Source organism: Danio rerio, chromosome 19 (assembly GCF_052040795.2).
Source record: "Danio rerio strain M-AB ecotype USA chromosome 19, GRCz13ab, whole genome shotgun sequence".
In the NCBI taxonomy this organism is placed as follows: Eukaryota; Metazoa; Chordata; class Actinopteri; order Cypriniformes; family Danionidae; genus Danio; species Danio rerio.
In genome coordinates, this window is record NC_141039.2 from 29,012,030 (window position 1) to 29,033,952 (window position 21,923).

General features: G+C 33.8%; 2 protein-coding genes across 6 annotated transcripts in view; one reads left to right on the top strand and one right to left on the bottom strand.

Annotated features, from left to right (window-relative positions):
* Positions 1–12,010, bottom strand: part of skic2 (SKI2 subunit of superkiller complex) — a 50,463-nt gene extending 38,453 nt beyond the window's left edge. For 2 of the 4 annotated variants that reach the window (XM_087294591.1, XM_087294590.1), the window contains exons 1-15: positions 11,959–12,010; positions 11,005–11,126; positions 9,235–9,356; positions 9,013–9,130; positions 8,101–8,215; positions 7,937–8,011; positions 7,679–7,732; positions 6,654–6,811; positions 6,399–6,563; positions 4,471–4,616; positions 3,886–4,032; positions 2,765–2,849; positions 2,574–2,680; positions 2,345–2,491; positions 32–131 (exon numbers count right to left, since the gene is read on the bottom strand). In XM_087294591.1, the coding sequence (XP_087150717.1) occupies positions 32–131; positions 2,345–2,491; positions 2,574–2,680; positions 2,765–2,849; positions 3,886–4,032; positions 4,471–4,616; positions 6,399–6,563; positions 6,654–6,811; positions 7,679–7,732; positions 7,937–8,011; positions 8,101–8,215; positions 9,013–9,130; positions 9,235–9,356; positions 11,005–11,126; positions 11,959–11,971 (1,674 nt within the window). In that variant the 5' untranslated portion in view covers positions 11,972–12,010. Of the gene's footprint in view, positions 1–31; positions 132–2,344; positions 2,492–2,573; positions 2,681–2,764; positions 2,850–3,885; positions 4,033–4,470; positions 4,617–6,398; positions 6,564–6,653; positions 6,812–7,678; positions 7,733–7,936; positions 8,012–8,100; positions 8,216–9,012; positions 9,131–9,234; positions 9,357–11,004; positions 11,127–11,758 lie in introns of all 4 variants that reach the window. The other 2 variants (XM_087294589.1, NM_001044901.1) reach the window with 2 other exon arrangements.
* Positions 12,011–12,026: 16 nt separating this feature from the next.
* nelfe (negative elongation factor complex member E) lies at positions 12,027–20,588 on the top strand. Of its 2 annotated transcripts, none has more exons than XM_087294313.1 (11): positions 12,027–12,231; positions 12,423–12,507; positions 14,202–14,271; positions 14,380–14,525; positions 14,615–14,689; positions 16,960–16,997; positions 17,088–17,347; positions 17,491–17,635; positions 18,558–18,612; positions 20,119–20,221; positions 20,331–20,588. In XM_087294313.1, the coding sequence occupies exons 2-11, from the start codon at positions 12,433–12,435 to the stop codon at positions 20,402–20,404; spliced, it is 1,041 nt and encodes a 346-aa protein (XP_087150439.1). In that variant the 5' UTR covers positions 12,027–12,231; positions 12,423–12,432; the 3' UTR covers positions 20,405–20,588.
* Positions 20,589–21,923: the final 1,335 nt, after the last annotated feature.

Consider the following 21,923-nt stretch of genomic DNA (forward strand, 5'->3'; position numbering starts at 1 on the left):
TTAGAGAGTAGATTCAAAGATGGATGCTGACCTGACTGGCTGTTGTGTTGTGCTGCGATACGTTCTTTGTGCCAAAAGACTGTGCATGTTTACTAGTGCGCTCCTTCTTGGCTTCCACTGCAGCGTAGTAGCTGAAAAACAAAACAGTCTTCATTAAGGTGTATTTACATTCATTTTGAGCAGCCCTTAGCTAAACATTTATAACAAGTCCAACTATAATGTACAGCTGGCAATGGGTACAATTATTAGCTTTCTTTTAAAATCGTAATTCTTTTTTTTCCCCAAATATTCAAAAAATTACGTCGAACCCCATTTTATAATGTCTTATTAATAACATTTGTTATGGATGTTGACTGCACACTTTTACACACCTAAACTAGGGAACAGTGACACAATTTTTTGGAAAATTTAAAACATTACTGATACTTTTCATACAGTTTCAATTATATCTCTAGAGATAGCCCTACAGAATATAACTCCCGGTCAAGATAAATATCTTACCATTTTGATGTTCATGAAAAGGAGCATGTGAACATTTTTAGTTTGTTGATTTTTCCTGTCTTCCCTGACTTGTGCAAGTTGTATTATGATATTAACCTCTCAACAGTCATGTTATTCAAGCAGAGCTGTAATCAGACCTCGAAAGTGAAGTCCAACAGGGCCTGAGCTGCCTGTACAATAAAAATAATTTCCAGACGCAAACCTTCGTTTCACCTCCTTGGCATGCATTTTTGCATCTTTCTCACGCTAATCGAAATGCATCACATGACAGCTCATTTACCCCACAAGCCAGAGTCCAGGTGTAAAAAGATCAAAATTAGGAGCAAACCCATCAGGCCCATTTGGGTTCGGACAAAGATCTTCAGCAGGCCAGCTAAAAATGACAGTAGTGTTTTAGAACAAACATTACACAAAAAGACTAAAAAAGTTTGAAAGTTTTAGAGAAACCCACGTTTTGCACAAATACAATTTAACCTCATTACTTTTTAAAGGTATTGACATTAAACACTAAGGTACTGAACTCTACTGTAAACTTAAATGACTTAATTGACTACTATGACTTAAATTAAATTTGTAATTCAAGTGTAATAACCTCTAAGCCAAGCTACTGATTATTAAAGATTTTGGAAATATCCGTTTTTGTGGAACATACATCATATGTAAGGGATTGTGCAGGCACGGAGCACTCTAGTAATTATGGTACAAGGTGTATTTATTTTGTACAGCTTAGTGAGAAATAAGAGTATCATAATTCTGTTTTTATTGCATTATATAATTGCAAATGTTTGAAGCCTGGGTGAGCATAATATACTTTGCACTTAATATTTTACAGTGTACTTACATAAAGGTGAGGGTAACACAAGATTAATGTTAGATTGCAGGTTAAGCACCTAGTCATTAATGTATAAGAAAATAGAACATAGTATTTGTACATACTAAACAGGACTGTAAACAAAAGTGACAAAAACATTGTGGTTAAAAGATTTTGACAAAAAAAAAGTGGACTACAATGACCTCTACAACAAATCTATAATGCATTTTTATATAAAAAGTAAAAATAAAATATCACAACCATGGCTTTGTCAAAAATCTTAAGACAACTGACTTGCTGCCCTATCAGACACTGGAGGCAGCGTTTGCACACAAAAGAACCTTGTAAAATGGATTTCAGACAGACTTCTAAGACAGCATAAGGATTTAATCATGTGAAAAAAGAGGGAGAGCTTTGGTGACAGCTAATGGGATATTTGCGTACTACAATACTAGCTTCTTGCTAGAAAAGCCATTAAAAGTGTGTAAATGTTGTTCATGAACATGGGGTGTCGCTTAGTGATTTACAAAACTCAAATTAATTTTATTAACTATTAGAATTACTATATTTTATTCATAACCCACAGAAGATAGTTAATAGTTACATTAAAGAAACAACAACAACAACAACAACAGATAAATAAAAATCGGCCATCAGCCTTTAATTTTTTTATATTAAAATGAAATTAATAAATGACTATAAAAAACAGGTTATTAGACTGTTGCAATTTTGTGTTGTCAATATGCTCTTGTTTATATATGCCTATAGTTGTGTGTGCATTGTTTGTATATTTACAGTAAAACCACCTTGAAAAACGAGGGTCGCAAGTCACTGACATTATTATTTTGGAGGTCGCGGGCTAAAAGGTTTGGGAACCCCTGGAATAGAGAAGGCAGCAAAAGTCACTGCCTTTGAAATGTGATCAGAAGGAACTTCCAGCGACAGGAAAAGAAGCAGAATTTGAATTCAGGCGTACTTGAAACCTTCCTACCTCAGACCATTTTAGAGCTTTTTGATGGCAGCTCAACTTACCCTTTAGTAAGAAAGTTTCCAGTTGCGTCCAGCAACATGAAGAGCTCTTTCTGAGTCTTGGTGCTGTTGCCTGTGTAGAGATAGTGCTCTAGAGGAACAGGCCTCTTAATTGTGCTGATCACGTAAATATGTCGCTTCTTGATGCGCCTGAGGAAAGAGAAAGCACAGAGTGATCTACACAGTTAACATGAAACAGGATAAACTTTGCTTTGATTTCACACACACACACCCGATCCATTCACTGAACTCCACTGCGTTTGGCACTGTGGCACTGAGCAGGATGATGCTAACATGCTCCGGCAACATGATAAGCACTTCCTCCCACACCACTCCTCTCTGAAAAACAACAACATTATGTGACATCTGAATGCGGTAAAGAGAAAAGTAAAACTGAACTATATTTATTAGTGGATGATTTACCTCTGCATCATTGATATAGTGAACCTCATCAAAAATGACCCATTCTAGATCTCTGATGACCTCCGAGCCATTGTAGAGCATCGATCTGATCAGGAGGAAAACATGATTAAGCGACAGTTCACCTAAAAATAAAGAAATCTGTCATCTTTCACTCTCACTCCATTCGTTCAAAGAAGAAGCTATTTTGAAGAATGTTGAAAACTGGTAGCCATTGAGTTCCTTACTATGTTTTTTTTTCATACTATGGAAGTCAATGGCTATCGCTTTTCTATGTACTTTGATTGGAACCACTTAAGGGCAAGTAGATGGTGAGTAAATTTTTATTTTTGTGTGAACCTTTAATTACAATTAGGGGGAAAATGGTATTTGTGCTGAAATTCTTCAGCATTTTTTTTAAAGTTTAGTAAGCTTCTGTACCAAACACATGTCTTGTACGTATATAGATCTTTTTAATGAATACATAATGATTCTTAAAACCCAAGATTGACCTTTTAGTCCATTTTGTTTATTAATAACCCATCAATAAACTTTACCGTGCAACTCAATTCTAATAATCAATGAAAAATTTTATCTTTAAAGTTCTACCAATTTATAAAAAAATAAAAATAAATTAAAAAATAAATGCTGGTTTTATTTGCCTCCTGATATGGGGTTATTTAAGATATCAGTTTTAAATAGCAGTGGACCAAGAGTACTACAGTACTAGTTAAAATAGACCAAAATAAAAAAAGAATCTCATGTAACCACTCTGTCAGTGTTTCAACTCCAGGAAGACATTAATAAGACAGCTTGAAAACAATACTATGCACTATTACGTTTACTTTAATTAAAGCGGTTCAGTGCCCACTAGTTAGTATGTTAGAGAAATAAACTTTAGGGAACAGCATTTCTCTAAATGTATGCAAATATGTTGATCAAACTTTATTTATCCTTTTAATTAAGGTGTAAGTTAAGTTTAATCAAATCTGTCATGGTTTTCAGTTATAAAACCAACATGGTTTGTAACGAGCCGCCATTTTTTTTTATCCCATTAAACCACTGATTCCAAAAAAAATCTAAAATCTACATGTCAAACTATGAATTATAAAATCGGAAATTATTACTTTCTATGATGTAATCACCTCAAAATCTCAGTGGTCATAATGAGACATGAGCCTTCTGGGTTCAGTTGCACGTCTCCAGTCAAAAGTCCCACATCACCGAATGTGTTCTTGAAGTCTCGGAACTTCTGATTGGACAAGGCCTTAATGGGGGAGGTGTAAATGGTCCTGTCAGGACAAACAGTCACATTAGATTGAGCTATAGATTGCTATTAGATTTATTAGCTATTAGATTGTCATGATAAGTCACATTTACTTAATTATAAAATTAATTCAAAATCTAATTTAAAAAGAAAATCAACTTCATTCAATCAACTTGATTTCAACATTGACGGTAGTGATAAGAAATGTTTCTTCAGCAGATTACTGGAACGATTTCTTATGGATCATGTGAGACTGAAGGCTTGAGATTAAATGCTGAAAATTAAGCTCAATCAAAAAGTAAACTTTTTAAAATAATACTTACCATAATATTACTATTTTTGTATTAAGCAAAAAATCTTACAATGCAGACACTAAACTTTCAAGCGGTGGCATATTAGATATAAAAAAAGGACAGAGGTATGAAATGATGCAATTGGCAGACACTGGCTCTCACATACACACCTGGTCATGTGTTTCTGGGAAAGTGCAATTGCGTATTCAGCCACCACAGTCTTGCCGGCTGAGGTGTGAGCCGCAACAAAGACAGAGTCATGAGCTTCCAGACGGAGAATAGCCTGCTTCTGAAACACGTCCAGCTCAAAGGGATACTGATAGGAAGCAAGAATAGACCAAAAACAAGCATAAATTTTAACAAACTGACAAAAATCATGTGCACCAGCTTTGCACAATATCTAATGCATCAGACATAAGATGTGCCCCTTTGCTGTCCGCATCAAAACATTTATACAAGTGATTTTATAAACAACGAAAGCATATTAAATGCTACTTTTAATGTTTCAGATATCAAAATATGGAAAAGATGATGTTCATTGTCATTGTAATTAAACTTGTTTTCGTAAACTTAAACAAAACACTCAATACGACTTCAAATAATAAGTGATCACACTAAATCCATTCTGTTTTAAATAATTAAAAAAACATTTTGCTGATAAGTAAGTAAAACATACTGGTCTGAAGGATAGTGAAAAATTAATAAGATTTCAAATGACAATTACTTTTGTTTTTTAGGACTACACTAGTTCACCCAAAACTGAAATCTGTCATCGTTTAATCTCCCTGCAATTGTCACACACTTATTTGACTTTCTTTCTTTATGCTAAACACAAAAGAAGTGATTCTGAAGAAAGATAAAAAGCTTTATCTAGACATCAATATTTGCATTTCAATAATGGATGTCAATTGTTTTCAACTTTCTTCAAAATATCTTATTTTGTGTTCAGCTGAAAAAAAGAAACACAAAAGTTTGGAACTAATTGATTTACAGTATGACAATTATAAGAAAATATCTGCTTATAAATGGAAGTTAAGAGCAGTGAAATTGGGGAAAAAACATGAGGTTTTAGCATTCAGTATAAACTACTTTTAGCAAAGATTCCATGATTTTAGAATATCTTTTATGGTCCCACTTTATATTAAGTGTCCTTAACTACTGTGTACTTACATCAAAAAAATAAATACAATGTACTTACTGTAATTATAATGTATTTGAGAACACTTGTGGTGCTTTTGAGTTGGGATAGAGGTTGGGTTATGAACAGGTTTGGTGGCATGGGTAGGTTTAAGGGAGGGTTAAGGTGTAAGTGATGGTCAACAGTGTATTTACAAATGTAATTACAAAAGTTAACTACAGATGTAATTACATGCATGTATTTAATCAAGCATAAGTACACAGTAAATACATGTATTTACACAATAAGTACATTGTAACAAATTATTACTTCCTGTGTAAGTACATATTAGTTAAGGCCACTTAATATAAAGTGGGACCTGTTTTATTTGTTAAACACTGTAAAATACGTGAGACTTGAGTGGACTTTGACTTCTTGGACTTGGATTTTACATCCATGCTTATATTAACATAGAAAAAGCAGTACATTGTAATACAAAATCTTGTACAGAACTAATGTATGTTTAATAAGTCATGTCTGCATGATGATGACAGTCTAAAAGGTGATTTAAAGGTATGAAACATGCTAATTATTGGTGTTGTGGTGTTGGATGTTGTTACAATTCAATTGCACGTCAAATAAGGTAAAGTTCCAGAACACACCTACCAATATGCCATCCACCAAAGATAGCTCACAGCTTCAACCAAAACAATCTTCCCAAAAGGTTCACTTTGGTAGGCTGTTTACAACTGCCGAAACAATCTTTCAGGTGAACTATCTCTTTAAATAGTCTTTTAATGTTATTAAATGATTCTTGTTCGAAATACAAGATTTTGGTTTTAAACTATTGTTATACTGTATGAGATTTTAGTGTGTGTTTTCTGTAAATCATAGTAAAAATGTATGACAGTTATTACTTTTTGATTGTTTGTTCTAATGCTTGAAAACCCCTTTATATAAACTAATATGCTGGGTTCTGACCTTAAACGCTGGATCAGGGATCCGTTTGTAGAAGTCAGCACACGGTGAGCTGATGTCCACCGGAATGGCCCATTTTTTATTGTCTCCCTTTTCTTCTTCCAGGTTTTTCTTCTTTTGTTCAGTCAGACTGCCTGTGTTCCCTTGAGGCTGCGAGCTGCCCGAATCCTGGAGGAGTAAATATTAGCATGCCAGTTACTCAATGTGTTTAGATACTCAAACGGCTAAGAATTGTTTGCTTCTTAAAGTTAAACACACTTTAATGCCCAGATCCTCCAGGCTGTTAGTTCTGGGAAGTTTAACGATCTCCTCTTTTTGTGAGACTCCCTCTTTGTCCTCTGGCGGAGCATCAAGGACATCATCAAAAGTAGACAGAAGCGACAGCAGGTTCACCTCACTCTTCGTGTTTCTGGCTTCTAAAGGCGTAAAAGTGACAATGCACCCAAAAATGAGAATCTGTCATTTATTTAGTCACTGTCATGATGATTCCTGAATGACATTCTTCATTTCTTTTGTAAAAAGTTAAACGGGGTTTAGAAATGTTTTTGTGTGTCAAAGTAGTAAACAACATGTTCTTAGTGTTCTGCTGAACAAAGTCATGCAAAGTTAAAACAACATGAGGTTTAATAAATGATAGATTTTCATTTTTGCATAATAATGCATGACTAAAAATAGTATTATGACATTATATGCATTCCATAAATAGAGTTGAAGTCAAAATTATTAGCTCTTCTGTTTTTTTTTTCTTGTTTTTTTTTTTTTTAATATTTCCCAAATTATGTTTAAAAGAGGAAGGAAATTTTCACAGTATTTCCTATAATATGTTTTCATCTGGAGAAAGTCTTTTTGTTTATTTCGGCTAGAATAAAAGCAGCTTTTCATTAAAAAACAACATTTTAAGGACAATTTTATAAGTCCTCTTAAGCTATATTTTTTCTACTGTCTACAGAACAAACCATTGTTATACAATGAGTGGCCTAAATATCCTAACTTGCCTAATTAACCTAGTTAAGCTTTTAAATGTCACTTTAAGCTGAATGCTAGTGTCTTGAAAAATATCTAGTAAAATATTATTTACTGTCATCATTACAAAGATAAAATAAATCAGTTATTAGAAATGAGTTATTAAAACTATTACGTTTAAAATGTGTTGAAAAAAAAATCTTCTTTCCGTTAAACACAAATTGGGAAAAGAAAATGTACAGAGGGGGCTAATAATTCTGACTTTCAACTTTATATAAGTGTGCATCTGCACGTGTGTGTGGGAAGCAATAAAATCAGACCTTTGTCACTGAAGTCCATACCAGCCTTCAGCCCAGGAGGAACTGTCATCAAATCTAAGACATGGAACAAATTGTTGCGGCATTTTTTTCTCTCACAAACATTCACAAATTACTGCCTACTGACAAAAACAAGACAGACTAATATTTTCTCTTTTATATGTCCTAGTTATTTTTTCTTCTATTCTTCTACATGCATTTACAACCATCAAGGTAGCTAGAAGGTAATGGACTTACATGAAACAAAAACAGACAACCAACCTTTCTCAAAGTCAATGTCTTCTTCCAGCTCTGACTTGTTTTTGATCTGCTCTAAAGTCAGTTCTTCCATTCCAGCTGGGAATACAAAGAAGAGCTGAATTTTAAAAAGTATATCATTTAGAAATTAATTTTTACAAAAAACATTCGAATGCAAAGTACTGTACCTGGCAGAAATGGATAGTTTGTGTTGCTCCCTCGCAGACTCTCTGACGGAGGTCCAGGCTGTCTTTGTAACGAGAGTGAATTTTTTGCAGACAAACCTGTGTCCTCTAACAACACCTGGCATAAAGGGAAAAAACAACAACAATATTGAACACATGATTAAAAAAAATACAATATTGACCCTTTGACTGCCCCTTTACCGAACGGTTGACCATGTTTTTATTGTTTTAAATAATGACTGTTAAAGTCATTGTTGGTTTACAAAACAAAAAATAAAACAAACATAATCTTGTTGCACTACTACACTTGATTTTGGTTTATTTAAAAAAAACCAAACAAACAAACAAGAAAGCATATTAAATAAGAATCTGAAATATTTTATCGCATACTTCAAAAAATAAAGGTGATTTAGTATTCAAAAATGTTTTATTTTGAATTTTTTTTACACTTTAAAAGCGAGTTTAAAAGCACATGCAACTTCAGAGAACAGTCCTGGCAGAGAACTAAAAGCTAAATAAGGATTGCTTCCAAACCGCTTTCAGCTTACTTTTTTCCCATGGAAATCACCCTATACAGTGTCAGTTTAGCATTATTCATATACTATTATTTGATTCATATAAATTTTGAATATTTTTAAGCTTTGTCATTTATTTTTTAATTAGCATTTTTATAAATCCATTTAGTATTAATTTAATTTTTTTTTTTTTTTAGGTCAAGTTACCTACCAAAGAAACTCTTATTTATTTATTTATTTATTTATTTTTTGCTTTAGATGTTTTTTCAATAGATTAAAATAATTTTTACAGCTTTATAATTGCCAACAGGAACAGAACAATGTCTGAATAATAACAAGGGTAGGCAAATAAATGCAAAGAAGCAGATGTAGAATGTATTTCAATGTTTTCCAATGTTACCTCAGTGAAATCCAGCAGCATGCCGGTGGTTGGATCTCTGACCACAGACAGACCAGAATGCAGTTGAGACAGAGAGCAGTGCAGGAGAGAGTCCACTTCTTTTTCTCTCTTACTTATCCTGAGGAATAAATTCATCATAGACCAAACCAATTAAAGATGTGATCATATTTATATACATAACAAAGACAAGCACCATCTTCTGAATTATGTCTGATTTCATACTTAAGGAACTTGTTGAAGGCATCATCTACATCATGTACCGGGAGCCAAGCAGGATCTCGCAGAAAACGCTTTTCTACCTCTGTCTTTAAATCCAGACAAGTAGGAGGCAGTCCATGTGGGAGCTTATGAAAACAGAGAATATTTGTGTAAAACCTAGGAAAAGGTGATTCACATATTGATGTCTGCAACTAATTAAATTTACAAAAGTGATTTTATCTACACAGGTAATAACTAAAAAACAGTATGAGAGATGCTTTCGACAGAGAGTTTGAAGAGGTCAAGAACGACGTACTGAATTGGGTCAAAAAGGCTGAAAGTCTCGGAGCGTTATCTTCAGAGGAGAATATTCTTAGCCAGCTAGGAGCTATGGCCTTGCAGGACAAGACCCCTGGAAGACTGCCCAAATGCTGATATAATAGAAGAAATGCTTTGCTATATTTTGATTCAAGTGTATCACCCTAGGGAATAATTACTAAGCTCCAGAGAACAAAAATGGATTTCTTCTATGTATTAACAGATATCCTCAAACATATCAAACATTGATAGCTTAAAACAAAGGTGCGCACACAACAACAAGGGCTGGAGCATACAAACCAGCAGCCTGCTTAAACTGACCTCCGTACACTGAAGGTCTTTGGCCCTTTATTCTCAATTGAGGATAAAGTAAAGGATTTTTGTTTTGTTCTGCTATTTGTTTTATTCTTCTTTTTCACTCAATTTATTTATTTAATAAAAGTGAGTGGACATTAGCTTCATCCGCTGAACCCATCAAGATACCTTGTGTGGTAATATATAAATCAAAACAAAACTCTAGCTAAGAAATATAGCCAAGAGAGGATTCTGGTTTCTTCGTTTAATTAGGGTATTAAATAAAAGCATCCAGCACAAATTCTGAGTGTGCCTCACACAGGTGAGTGGGCTTGACAAACCACCTGTAGAAACACTCTTCTCTATCTCACTCTCTCTCTCTCTCTCTCTCTAAAAATACCCCTCTTCCTTACTCTTCTTCTTTGTATAATTTGCACTTCTTGTGTGTATTGCTTAATGCATCCTAAAAGCGTCTGCTAAATGACTAAATGTATATGTATTCTGACCTGCATTAAATAAAATGCTATTACATTTTAAATTATAAAAATTATCTGGGTAAAACCATATGGTTTGAAGTGAAATGAAAAACTTTACAGATTAAAAATAACAATTAATTTGCATTTTGGAGCTGCTCTATAATACTTTAATAAAGTCTTTTAATATGTCATCAAATGACTCTTGTTCTAACATTTAATATAAAGTTTACTACTGTTACACTAAATGACATTTTAAAGCTTATCTTCTGTAAATAATGGTAAAAATACACAACAGTAATTGATTTTGCCCAGCAAAAAATTTTATCAAACAGGACACATTATATTGTACCCTATATTTGACAAGTAAATGAAGAGTTTAAATACAAAAACCTCTAAATGCTGTTAGATATTTTATTCTAAAATTAGTATTTTTCTAATTTTATGTGTATGCTCAGTAATGTTACTGTTATAGTGACTTTTCATTGACCTTAAAGTGAAATAATAGAATATAAACATAGGAGGCTGAGGAAAAAAAAAATAATTTTAGGAAAGACTTCAGACAGTATTTAGAGATTTTTGCATCTGAACTCCCAATATTATTACATGTCTGCTTTTTAAGGCGGGAAAACCCCTATTTCACAGATATTTATTAGAAAACACAAATTATTATTATTAGTAGTATTTTTATTATTAATAAATAACTTACAGTGCTGTGCGGAGGCAGGGGTTTGTTTTTGGGCAGTGTGTGTGTGATGAGCTCAAATCTCCCAGAACAGCCCATCTCCAGCAGAGACAGGGGCAAGTCATCAGGACCCACTGGGGGCAAATCTACAGACAGAGAATATACAGTGGTTTATCAAATACAAGAATAAATCTGGCAAATTAAAGATCAAGAATAATCCGAAGGAAATAAATAATAAATACACTGAAAGCATGAACTGAGTTGTTTCGGTGACTCAGTTTGATAATGCAACTTCATACGCACATTCATTACCTTTTAATTCATTTTATACAATATTAGACTAAGGTTTAAAAACTTCCTGACCGTATATTTTTTAAAAGTGACACTCTTTCTTATTATTTTCATCTTGATTTCTGTGCAAATGTTCACAGATTCTTAAATCAAGACACTTTTACTTGAGAATTTCTTAGAAAGATCTTGTTTCTTTAATTAAAAAAACGAAACAAATATATCATTTACAGAAACTTGTTCTTGCATAAACCCCAATTAAGTTTTGATTTTTCATTTTAAGTAAACATTCTTTGATTAACAATGTTAGCAGTTTCGATTTTTGTTTTAGAAAAGCAAAATACAGAAGAGAGAGAGGATACTATACTGTTTTCCAGAGTGTTAAACACATTTCAGACTTCAGAAATTAAAGTTGTGCCTTTCTACATAAAAGTCTGGACATTTAAACTTGTAAAGAGCTAATTAAAACTTTTTAAGACCCGCAGAAGACCTGTCAAGATGCTCATAAACTCATTTCATTACTGTCAGGAGTTTGGTTATCAATGTAGCTGCAGAGCTGGCTGTCACGTGAGCGACTTATGATTCATAGCAAGTAAATACTGAGCTGGCCCCATATATTATTACTCCGTGAAAGTCAAACACTTGAAACTGCAGATCTTTGATGAAACAGTAATAATATATTTTCCATACCTATTTTGTCCATGTCACTCAGCAGTTCTCCAGTTTCAATAAAGTTTCAGGCAGTCCTACAGGAAGCTGCGCAGAAGTAATGGGACGGAAGTATATGCATTTTATTTTATTTTGTGCTTTATAATTTAACGATCTACGTGTGTGATCTAAATCACACTAAAGTATTGGTGCACTTTAAATAATAGATACTTTAAAATTATCTCAGTATGGACAAACGATTAATTTGACCTCCTTTCTCGGATGACAACAGATTACGTCATATTTACGCGCCAGGTGAGGATTTACTGCAGACGCTCATCGCATAAAATTTATTCTTTGAATTTAGGGTAAATGCGTGTATTTTGCTGTATGTTATGCAACTTACGATTAAATATATATGTTTGTGAAAAACACGATGCTATCTTGAGACTGAAAACAAAATACTTATGCTTGCTAAACATATTGCTGTTGTTTTTCTCCTTAAGGTCCAGCAAAATGGCAATATTTCCCAGTTCATTAACAGAAGACGAAGAAGCGCTGCAAAAGAAGTATGCTAAACTGAAGAAAAAGGTAAAGACGATTGTTACTTTTCTCAATATATATATACATGTACTTTCTAATCTTTAATATGTACTCGAAATCAAAATACAATTAGTTAAGTTAATTAAGTGCCTGCTCTACCAAATGGTTGACCATATTTTGATGTTTGATGTTTTGAATAATGGTTTAAACACACAGCATTGTTGGTTTACAAAAAAATAAAAAATAAAATAATAATTCAAGCAGGAATAATCCTGTTGCACTACTACACTTGATTTTGGTTTTGTTGTTAAACAAACAAATAAATAAGAAAGCGTGTTAAATCAGAATCTAAAATATTTTATGGCATACTTCAAAAATTTAAGATTATTTGGTATTCAAAAATGTTTTATTTTCGTTTCGTTATATCATGTTTTTAAATAAATTAGACTTGCACTTCATTTTTCAGATTTTTCATAGTATATGTATTAATTTAGGGACTTTTACCATAAACCGACATATCAACCATTTGGTAGAAGTTGATATTTTGGAAATTATGGAATGTGTTGAAAAAAAATGTATCGAGTGTGTTAACTAGCAACATTAGAAGTTAAGAAATGCACACCAAATATTTTTTTCTTGGTGGGGCAGTTGAAGGATATAGTATATTTACAAAGTTTGGAATAGTTAAAAAGTGTCAAAGCAGCTTCTTAATAATGATGTAAAATAAAGCAGTGTTAATATTTCAGACATAATAAATTAGGACATGCTTCACTATTATTCCTGTACGGATAATAGTGTCATTATTTAACTAGTCAATGTCATTAAATAAATATTAATTATTATATTAGAATACATAGGATTATATTTTTTAAAGCTTAAAAATGTAATTAAAAATTGGTAAAAGTGATTTGAAGGGCAGTGGCAAAGTATAAAGATTTAAAATAAACCACCATTATGGGTGTGACATTTGCTGTGAAAATTCAAAACATAAATTCACAGAGAAAGTATATGTTAACATTATATTGAAACATTGATTTATATTTTACCAAACAACTAACCACAGAGTTATGGGATCAGAGAAATATCAATCTGTAAATATTTTTTACATTTTAAATGAGGAAAATAAACATGCGTTATGGATGTAACAAAAAAGTTAGCAGGTTTACAGTTTACGACATAGTTTGTAGAAATTCTGTGAATTAAACTGCACAACTCAAAAGAAACAATGCTAATCAAAAGGATATTTTGTTTAACATTTTTGCATTTATGAGAAAAAAGCTTTGTTATGGACGTGACAGATGTGAAATTGACACTTGTGTGATTGGTAAATCAAATGTAATTGTTTGAGAACATTGGTAGAAACATTTTTGAGTATTTTTAAAGTACTGTAAAATACTTGCTTACACAAAAAACATAGAAACGGTTTTGTTATTTTGTTAAAACTTCCTTTTTTCCATGGCAAGGTTGACATTTTCATGGAATTGCTCAATAACAATTATTGTTTGGGTGCACTGTGATCCTTAAAGTCTTATGATGTATAAACTATTGTTTCATTATGACATTTAAAAAGAGGGGGTCTTCTGTAAATCATATCATAATGTAAAACAGAAACAACCAATAAACAGGACACGTTCTAATGGATCAAAAAAATCTCTTTTAATCTTTGCCCCATAAAGGCAAAAATTTAATGTAAACAATCCATATGATATGTATTATTTTCTCCATTCTCTCCTGTCATGTAGAAGAAGGCCCTAATGGCTTTGAAGAAACAGAGCTCCACCAATCAGACGAGTCAGACTGGACTGAAACGCAGTAAGTTGATCCGTAGGTCTCAGATCTTTCCTGGTATTCTTGAAATAAATTAGCATTACATCAGTACAATATTAACAAATCTCTGTCTTTTTCAACATCTTAATTAAGCTTTGTCAGATCAGCCGGTGGTGGACACAGCGACAGCCACAGAGCAGGCCAAAATGCTAATCAAATCTGGGGCAATCAGTGCCATCAAATCAGAAAACAAGAACTCGGGGTTCAAGCGCTCCAGAATGCTTGAGGGTAAACTGAAAGTAAGAGACTTCCTACCTCATGAAAAGCCAAGTTATTTTTTTTGTTGTTGGTATTTTTCATACAAAGATGCATTTCTTTTGCTTCCAAGGATCCTGAGAAAGGTCCTGCCCCGGCATTCCTGCCATTTCAGAGGAGCGTGTCCACAGATGAGGAGCCTCCTGATGTAAAGTTGTTTCTAAATATTTATTATATGTATGCACACATTATTATGTATATTATCAGTAGTTTAAAGAAACACTCCACTTTTTTTTAAACATACTCACATTTAAACAGTTGGCATTTTTGAATCCATTCAGCTCATTTCTTGTTCTAACGGTATCAGTATTGGCTTAGCTTAGCATAATTAATTCAATCACATTTGTCCATTAGCATTTTGTAAAAAAAAAAATAAATAAATAAAAAATAATTTTCCTTCTTAATGCTCGAGTCCTCTGTAGTTGCATCATTTACGGAAATTGACGGAAAATAAAAAAGCATTTTTATAGGTCAAAGTTACTAAGTTAAAGTGGTTAAAGTAACTGTACTCTTGTTTTGATGTTATAGTTTAACTGTTCTGCAGTAAACCTGCATTGGCGGAGTGATATTATGCAGCGCATGAGAATCGGTTACCTTGAAACCATGGATACGCGAGAGATGCACTTTCGATCAGATAACACAGATTTTGTATGATTTGGTGTACTCAACCAACAAACCTACCTTTTCAATTAATTGAATTACAGTTAATAGGCCTTATAAACAAATCATTTCACAATTCAATCAATTATGCTAAGCAAATAGTGACCCTGCTAGAACAAGAAATCGGCTGAATGGATTCAAAAATGGTTCACGTCAACTGTTTAACTCTAGAAGACTTGTAAAATGTTAAAGTGGAGTGTTCCTTTAATACTGAATGAAACACTGACATGTTTTCTCCTTGAATACGGTTGAAACCAGAAGTTTACATACACTGTATAAAAAGGCACATGACCATTCAAAAAAAAAAAGTCAGATGTTAATTTGGCTAAACGTTTTCTCTTTTAGGTAAAAGAAATCAAATTTGTTTTTGTTATTCTTAATGGCAGAATAATGAGAGAAATATTTTTTGATAAATTGATACAACTTTTCTTGAAAGTCAAGTTTACATACAATAAGATTATTATGCCTCTGAAAAAGCTCAGACGATGGCGTCAAGGTTTTGGAAAATTCTGATTGGCTAATTGACAACATTTGAGTTAATTGGAGGCACAACTGTAGAAAAGTATTTAAGGAAAACCTCAAACACATTGCTTCCTTGTTTGACAGCATGGAATAATCAACATGCCAGAATCAACAAATAAGCCAGATTACAATTTGCTAAATTATTATTACATTTTTGGAGACATGTCCTGTGGTCTGATGGAACTAAGATTGAACTGTTTGGTCATAATGACCAGTGTTACATTTGGGGGACAAAGGGGAAAGCTTACAAGCCTAGGAACACCTTCCCAACTGTGAAGTATGGGGGCGGCAGCATCATGTTGTGGGGCTGTTTTGCTGCAGGAGGGACTGGTCCACTTCACAGCATAGATGGCATCATAAACAAAGAACATTATGTAGAAATACTGAAGCAACATCTTAAGACATCAACCAGGAAATTAAAACTTGGCCACAAATGGGTTTTCCAAACAGATCATGACCCTAATCATACTGCCAAATTAGTTAAAATGTGCTTTAAGGACAAGAGTGAATGTTTTGGAGTGGCCATCACAAAGCCCTGACTCAATCCTATAGAAAATTTTTGGGCAGAGTTGAAAAAGCTTGTGCGAGCAAGACAGCCAACAAATCTGACTTGGTTACACCTATTCTGTCAGGAGGAATGGGCCAAAATTCCTTCAAACTATTTTGAGAAGTGTATAAGGATACCCAAAACATTTGACCAAAGTTATACTGTTTAAAAGCAAAGCTAAAAAATACCAAGGAAATGTATGTAAACTTTTGACTGTCTAGAAATTAATAAAAAAATCTAAAACAAAAAAATTCTCTCATTGTTCTGACATTTAGTAAATGTAAATCATTTAGGTAATCCTAATGGACCTAAAATAGTAAACGTTTAGTATATTTACCATCAGACATTATTTTAAAAAAAAAGGTTATGTTCCTTTTTAGAATATATGTAAACTTCTGGTTTCAACTGTATATTGCATTTAATATATTTTAAAACTTCAGTGTCATGTGATCCTTCAGAAATCCTTCTAATAGGTCTATTTTTATGTAATATTATTTCATAACATTATAGTTTTTACAGTTTGTTATGGTCTTGTTGAGCTTGTTTCCAAAACATAAAAAAATATTATATACATGTATATGTATGCAAATATGTCTACATATGTGCTAAACTAAATATCAATGAAGAAGTCTTTGAAAATATTGAATGGATGTAGTGTCTGTAGACTTGACATGTTTCTCTCTTTGTAGTCCGCTAAACGAATCCACAGGAAATCCCTTTACGAGAGGTGAGACTTAAAATAATACTAATAATTAAACATCTTTATTAAAACAGTGTTGTGGTCAATATTAAAGCTGTTTTTTTAATGATCTCATAGTTTTGTTCCTGGAGATCGATCTCGTGATGAAGAGGCAGGAATGCCAAGTCGAGATTCTGAGCGTGACCGGGAAAGGGAGATGGACTGGGAGAGAGATCGAGAAAGAGACAGAGACAGAGAAAGGGACCGTGAAAGAGGTCGAGAGAGAGAACGGGACCGGGAACGGGAACGAGACAGGAGCCGGGATGGAGAAAGAGATCGAGAGAGGGACCGGGATCGAGACAGAGAACGAGACAGAGAGAGAGATGGACCCTACAGACGTAAGGCAATCTGCGCAATTACAAATGTTCATTCAAAATAATATTAACCCATTCAGTGTTCATATTGTGTCTTTACAATAATAGTAAACCGTAAATCATGCATTTGGCTTTTTTTAAACTTGTTCTGTTGAAAATCTGTTCAGGGTCAGACTCGTATCCAGAGCGCAGAGGTGTGCGCAAAGGAAACACAGTGTATGTGTACGGCACCGGTTTAGTGGAGGACAGCTTGCGCACAGCCTTTGCTCAGCACGGCAACATCATTGACCTTTCAATGGACTCTCCACGCAAGTAAGATTATTTTCTTAAAATGCTGGGCATCTGGAAAGAGACAAACTGATTTCTTAACTGTCTATAGTAAAGTTTAGAAGATTGATTGGTTATGAGTTCCGTTGTAGTCTAAGCATTAGGAAAGTTATTAGAAGTTGAAATGGGGTCATTTTTCAAGTATTTAGGTATGCTACCGTTCACAAGTTTGGGGTTGGTAAAATCTTAAGGTGCTGAATAGTTCTACTATTATTATTCTTCCTGAAATGAAGTCTATGGCAGCACATTGAATTGAACATCTGACAACATTGGGGTCTCTAAGATTAACTCTATAGTGCCACCACTAAAATATTACAATAGTTATTCTGTTTATATTTTCTTAAATTCACCTTTCAGAACTACTTTTAAATACTGTGCTACCTACATGAGAGCTGAAAAATGACTATTCAACAGCTTGTCAGAAAATAAAGGCCAATTTTGACATTGTATTATCTTTTAAACAATAAATATCTTTAAGCTGACAAATTGGCACAACAATTGATCTTGAATGCAATACTTAATGAATTTCAAGTATAGTGCCACCTAGATTTGCAGAGATTTTTTAGCAAAGATGTCGATTTTAACTTTGGAAAACATTGTCCAAGATTAGTTGTACTATTCCATTCCTTGTTTTAATAGGGTTCTGATTTGGGATATTGGATATTTACCTCCTTTTTCAAAAATGTCTTTCTTACTTGGATTACAATCAAACAGGTTTGGGACTAGTGAAGGGAAATAAAGTGATGAGAGAATTTCCATTTATGGGTGAACCGTCCTTTTGTCAAACTTGTTAATATAATAATATTTTTAAAAAACCCTACAGACCCCAGTCTTTTAAAAAAGCAGTGCATGTCTGAGAGAAGCCACAATATTGAACTAATAATTTTTGCCTTCATTCTTTTGCCAGTTGCGCTTTTGTCACCTTTGAGAAGATCGAATCAGCAGACCAGGCTGTGGCGGAGGTCAGTAGTCCACTTTCAGCAGCATCATACTTTTATACTTTAAAGGGCACCTATTTTACCCCTTTTTCAAGAGAAGTCTTTTGTGTCTCCAGAATGTGTCTGTAAAGTTTCTACTCAAAACACCCATCAGGTTATTTATTATATCTTTTTAAATCTGGGAAATTTGAGCTGTTAGGACATTGTAGCTGTTTTTGTTTTGTAGCCTGTCCCTTTATTGCAACTGAGCTAGTTCTCCTCAACTACTGTTACCACGTGCGTGTGCAGGAATAATACCATGGGAGTAGCATTTACCTGCTGCGTCTCACTTAGATAAACAGCACAGTGACAGACAAGAATGAAGCAGATCTCTCTTACTACAGTAAGAACTTTTCCAATGGTTATTTGATGAATTTGTTGTGGAGTTAATTCAAGCCTTTCTGCAACGATGAGTCACACACAATGTCGTTATGAAGTTAACACACACACACACACACACACACACACGCGATTGCTGAGACTTATTTTAGTATGTTGATGTATTTCCATACCCGGTAGGCTTCTTACTGCCACCCGCAAGTTTGTACACGTTATTCCTATCCTGTGCTCCCTAAATTCGTTGCCGATATGCTTTAGAATGGAGTTTAAAAATGTAATATATGATTTTTAGGTTATTAAATGGCCAGCCTCCGACTTATCTCTCTAATCCTAATACTGTTCAAATATCTGGCAGATGTTTAAGGTCCAGAAAATGCTAGTCGCTCCCAGATCCAAATAGATGAAAAAAGGAGATTAAGCTTTCTCTGTAGTAGGTGGGAGAAAATTGATCCTCTTGTACCTATCTGGGGCCGAAATGTACCTATCTGCACGAAGACTTGCGTTGAATTCATACTAAAACATTGCGTACGCACAAAGCTGTAAATGTGTGTACGCAGTAAAAAATTCAGATGTATGAAACAGTGCGTACGCGGAATCCCACGCATATTCTCTTTGTACATCTGAATTAACGTGAAACTGAGCACACATGCACGAACACAAAACCCCTCCCTGCCTCCTCCCCCTAATGAATATGGTAATGACTCTACTTTGGCAAAACCAAACAAAAAAGCAATGGCAAAAGCAAGCAAAAAGAGAACCTTTGAACAGAATGTGAATTGGAGGTGCTTATTTCATCATTAGTAAATCCAAACGTAAGAGTGAAATCTGGCGTATGCAGTTTTTGTGCGAACGCAGCATTGATACATGAGGCCCCTGGTGTCTTCTTTATCGCTGATACTTTGTGGTATGTTGGATGTATTTTATCTGTTGGTCTATTTTTGATAATTTGCTTTTAGGATTGTACAACACAATGGTCAGCAACTGTTGTTTTATTGCACTTTCTAAATAAATAAACTAAACTAGAATAACAATGTATGCTAGCAAAATAGATATGATAAGCTTAGAAATGATTAGGGGTTAAGTGTGTGTGAATAATCATAGGTTGTAGTATCTTTCTTCGTTTGCTGAATGAAAACTCTTTCTGTCTGTCAGCTGAATGGCACCACTGTGGGTGACGTCAACATCAAAGTCAGCATTGCCAGGAAGCAGCCCATGCTGGATGCCGCCACAGGGAAATCTGTCTGGGCTTCTCTTGGTAAATAAGGACATTTCACAGGCGAAAACTGCCAGAGTGTTGCACACTTGACTAACCCTTTTCTATTTCTGTCTCCTTCTACTATCTCCTCCTTATTTATCCTTCACAGCGGTGCAGAACAGTGCCAAGGGCTCGTACAGAGACAAACGGAGCCAGGTCGTCTACAGTGAAGATTTCCTTTAGTTACTTGACATTTGCTTTTGTTTTAAAACGTCGGCGTGAGATTTTGTCTAGGTACAGCAGACATGACTTTCACAGAAGTAAATCCTACTTTTCGGTTATTAATAACGCTCAGTGTGGACATTAAGCCCACTCATGTTTATGTCATTGTGTTCAATAAATCAGTCAATAAAATTTTCCATCAACATGTGCGGGGTGACGCTTCATAATATGTGCAAACACAATCGATTCTGATTGTAAATGTGCAAAAAATCAGTTTTAATGAAACGTCAATAAAGCATACCTTCGGAGGCAGAAATTAAAAGCCAGGCTGAGCTTTGAATTGTTGGGTTTCTGCTGTGTGGATCAAGCTTCTCCCTGCAAAAATCAACAACATTAGATGCTATTGATGAAATGAGCTGTAGTTCAGACACTGCAGTGCTCCAGCATTGCCTAAGGGGAAACAGAATACTGAGAATACAAATGCACAGGCATGCACTGTTACATAAACCATTTGCATACAGAAATAAATAACCTTATATACACACATTACTCTGTAGGCCTGTGTTTTTTTTCCCTATTTCTTGCCCCATAAAATAAGAATTTGTTTGAGAAAGAATATCATATCGGTAACACTTTAGAATAACTATCCGTTATAACTAGTTATTAGACCATTAATAAACTGTTAGTTAACAAGTTATAAATGACTTGTTAAACAAAAGTTAATAGTTTGTTAATTATTTACAACTGTACCTTATAGATGGCTAATAGATAACTTACAAGCCGTTAGTTGACAAGTTGTAAATGGCTTCTTAACTGTGTTTTAATTATTTATAACGTTACCTAATAAATTAGTAATAGATCATGAACAAGCTGTTAGTAAATAACTTAATAAAGGCTTGTTAAGTATCAGTTAATAGTGTATATATGTTATTGGGACGTTATTCTAAAGTTGCAGCTATTCTTCATTTATTAACTGTTAGTAAATGAGGAATAGTTGCAACTTTAGAATAACGTCCCAATAACATGCTTAAGCTAATAACTAACACTTAACTATTATATTTACTCACACTTTACAGATCAGTTGTTCACCCTATAATAACACCAGTGAAACTTTTTTATTAGACCACTGGTGTAATTTTAAATTTTTATTTATTTTGTTTTCATGTTTAGCACTTCATGGGTTTGTATTCTTGCATACTGCTGTACTGCCATGTCATGGTTCAGTATGTGTGTTTCTATACATTAAAGACAACTTTTAACATTTCATCTGTGGAGTTTCTTTGGTAAAACACAGCACACAGAAAAGCCTATAAGTGGAACAAGGTTTAGAAACAAACATTTTATATTTTAAATATTACATCAAATTTCTGTAGCTTGAACTTATTCCATCCATTTGCTGTTCTACAAGGATTCATTGGTATAAGTAGATGGTTAACAAACGATGAACAACTCTCGTCTGTAAAGTGTGAGTAAATATAATAGTTAAGTGTTAGTTATTAGCTTAAGCATGTTATTGGGACGTTATTCTAAAGTTGCAACT